At 45.7% G+C, this 3818-nt stretch overlaps 2 protein-coding genes across 2 annotated transcripts; both read left to right on the top strand.

Moving 5' to 3' along the window:
- The first annotated feature begins 1923 nt into the window (after window positions 1-1923).
- On the top strand, window positions 1924-2829 carry LOC138368863 (uncharacterized). The gene has a single exon (XM_069331576.1). It carries the CDS (start codon window positions 1924-1926, stop codon window positions 2827-2829), a length of 906 nt encoding a protein of 301 aa, XP_069187677.1.
- Window positions 2826-3467, top strand: LOC138368862 (uncharacterized). The gene has a single exon (XM_069331575.1). The coding sequence runs from the start codon at window positions 2826-2828 to the stop codon at window positions 3465-3467; it is 642 nt and encodes a 213-aa protein (XP_069187676.1).
- Window positions 3468-3818: the final 351 nt, after the last annotated feature.

The raw sequence follows: 3818 nt of genomic DNA, 5'->3' as shown, positions 1-3818 counted from the left end.
GTTGCATATTGTCCTGGGGACCATTCAGGCTTGTTCGCATTTGTGTTCCTCACGTGTTCCCCAAAGAATGAGGTGATTTGGTAAAATGCTATGCCCAAGATTACTATCCGAGTGCCGGCGGTGGGTTGGTTCAAATAGCCTCGGCTATCACCTCATTATGTCCGGTCGTGATGGTCAAGTGGATTAAGGCGTCTTGTACATACCAGTTGCGTTGTTTCTGGGAGTATGGGTTCGAGTCACTTCTGGGGTGTGAGTTTTCAGTTGCATATTGTCCTGGGGACCATTCAGGCTTGTTCGCATATATATATATATATATATATATATATATATATATATATATATATATATATATATATATATATATATATATATATATATATATATATATATAATATAATATGCGTTTGGGGGATTTGTTTTAAGGGGTTAGTTGTTATATGAAAATCCAGAGCACTTTATTTCATCGCCTGAATAGTGTTACCTTTATGGTGTTATTAATCATCACAGGTCCCACAGAACGATCATTATCTTTCTTTTCATTGAAAATGTTTTTCACAGTAAATGATGTAGGGTGACCGGCGCTGACCAGCACGCTTCACTGCCCTCAGATAATATCTCCACCTGACAAAACACCGGAGATTACCGGCATTGGGTCGACAGGCCAAGACGGCGCGCTCCTCCGACCCAATGATGGCATTTTTATCTTCCATGAAACTCTGCAATTGTTCTCACTAACTTGTATAACCTGCTGGCATTTGTGAGGCGGGTGAAGGATGTATTTTGTGGTGTGTGGGGCAGTGTCTGTCACTGGTACATTGAAACGTCTATAGAGTCTAATCTAGTTGATTGTAACCATGATATATATGGTTATATGCAGAAACTACGTGTGAATTGGTTCATTCTCTTTGCTCTGATGAAGGCGACTTAAGCCGAAAACGCGTTTAGCATTCTCTATTTTTCACATGTGGTTTTTCTGCATACTTGGATCAATGTTTTTGTGATCATTGTTGCATATATATATATATATATATATATATATATATATATATATATATATATATATATATATATATATATATATATATATATATATATATTTTATTAAATATGACCGAAAAAGTAAGATTAATAATTCTAACACGAATTTTCTCAATCTTTCGTACATTATGCTTCACTGTTGGAGGTAATATTCTACCCACCTCAAGACTCCGCTCCAATATAGAAGCATCAAGAAATATGGACCAATAGGCTTTCTACAAACACTTCTATTCAATATCCATTGTTTCTGTTCTGTCTTGTGTTGATACTTTTAATACCCTATTAATATCCTCTAATGCCACATCATCCTTCCCACCTCACTCAAATGTAATGCCACATCACCCTTCCCACCTCACTCAAAAGTAGATATAAAATCAGGGAAATGCAAGTTCTAATCAGTTGTGTATTTGTGAAGTCTTTGAAAATGTAATAAGTTTTACGAAACGCGCCCGTGTCGCGTCAGACTAGAAATAAAAATGAATTTTGGAGAAGTGATTTTTGATTTACCTCCAACAGTGAAGCATAATGTACGAAAGATTGAGAAAATTCGTGTTAGAATTATTAATCTTACTTTTTCGGTCATATTTAATAAAATATGTCTACAGGAAAGACTGCTACCAAAATATACTAATATATATATATATATATATATATATTTTTTTTTTGTAACCATGATATATATATGTGCTTCAGCCTACAGTTTACACCTATTGTCTTGAGTATGACCCTCTGGCCTGTGTAACAGCGAATACCAGCATTATCTCCACTCTAATAAGACCTAATTGAATTACTCAGATTAGGCAAAATTGTAATTAATTTTTGTCAATTAAGATGTTAATAATAATAAATGGGTACTCCTTCCAGCATACATGGAAGGTGTACCCCATGACGGTACAGGCCATGACCCCCATGGTGGTACAGACCATGACCCCCATGGCGGTACAGGCCATGACCCCCATGATGGTACAGACCATGACCCCCATGATGGTACAGACCATGACCCCCATGGTGGTACAGACCATGGCCCCCCTGATGGTACAGACCATGACCCCCATGACGGTACAGACCATGACCCCCATGGCGGTACAGGCCATGACCCCCATGGTGGTACAGACCATGACCCCCATGGCGGTACAGGCCATGACCCCCATGGTGGTACAGACCATGACCCCCATGGCGGTACAGACCATGACCCCCATGGTGGTACAGACCATGGCCCCCCTGATGGTACAGACCATGACCCCCATGGCGGTACAGGCCATGACCCCCATGGTGGTACAGACCATGACCCCCATGACGGTACAGACCATGACCCCCATGGCGGTACAGGCCATGACCCCCATGGTGGTACAGACCATGACCCCCATGGCGGTACAGGCCATGACCCCCATGATGGTACAGACCATGACCCCCCTGATGGTACAGACCATGACCCCCATGACGGTACAGACCATGACCCCCATGGTGGTACAGTCCATGACCCCCATGACGGTACAGACCATGACCCCCATGGTGGTACAGACCATGACCCCCATGACGGTACAGGCCATGACCCCCATGACGGTACAGACCATGACCCCCATGGTGGTACAGACCATGACCCCCATGGTGGTACAGACCATGACCCCCATGATGGTACAGACCATGACCCCCATGGTGGTACAGGCCATGACCCCCATGGTGGTACAGGCCATGACCCCCATGGTGGTACAGGCCATGACCCCCATGGTGGTACAGGCCATGACCCCCATGGCGGTACAGACCATGACCCCATGGTGGTACAGACCATGACCCCCATGACGGTACAGACCATGACCCCCATGATGGTACAGACCATGATCACCATGATGGTACAGACCATGACCCCCATGATGGTACAGACCATGACCCCCATGGTGGTACAGGCCATGACCCCCATGGTGGTACAGACCATGACCCCCATGGTGGTACAGACCATGATCCCCATGATGGTACAGACCATGACCCCCATGATGGTACAGACCATGACCCCCATGATGGAACAGGCCATGAACCCCATGGTGGTACAGACCATGACCCCCATGGTGGTACAGACCATGACCCCCATGATGGTACAGACCATGACCCCCATGATGGTACAGACCATGACCCCCATGATGGTACAGACCATGACCCCCATGATGGTACAGGCCATGACCCCCATGATGGTACAGACCATGACCCCCATGATGGTACAGGCCATGACCCCCATGATGGTACAGGCCATGACCCCCATGGTGGTACAGACCATGACCCCCATGATGGTACAGACCATGACCCCCATGACGGTACAGACCATGACCCCCATGGTGGTACAGACCATGACCCCCATGGTGGTACAGACCATGACCCCCATGACGGTACAGACCATGACCGCCATGGTGGTACAGACCATTAGAGAGCAGAGTTAGGCTCGCCTGGTCCTGATGCATTAGGGAACAGCTCATTATCTTCATATATTACTAGAGAAAAAACCTACTGCAAGCAAAACGCTCAACTGTTCTCTAAAACCATTAAACCAGCCAGGAAGGTAATCAGGGAAGTTCTCAAAAGAAACCCGGTTCCAACCAACTGCGGAGTCATTCATCATTGATTCTACTCTTGACCCAAGACCCGCCAACGATTGCCAACTCTTGCAAGCATTCTTAAAGTTCAACCTGATCAACCAGGCTGTAACTCATACGTCAGGCTGCGAGCAGCCGCGTCTAACAGCCTGGTTGATCAGTCCAGCAACCAGGAGGCCTGGTCGACGACCGGGCCGC

This window comes from Procambarus clarkii, chromosome 26, assembly GCF_040958095.1.
Source record: "Procambarus clarkii isolate CNS0578487 chromosome 26, FALCON_Pclarkii_2.0, whole genome shotgun sequence".
Lineage (NCBI taxonomy): Eukaryota > Metazoa > Arthropoda > Malacostraca > Decapoda > Cambaridae > Procambarus > Procambarus clarkii.
The sequence above is the reverse complement of the archived record's forward strand: the minus strand, read 5'-3'. Positions and strand labels throughout refer to the sequence as shown.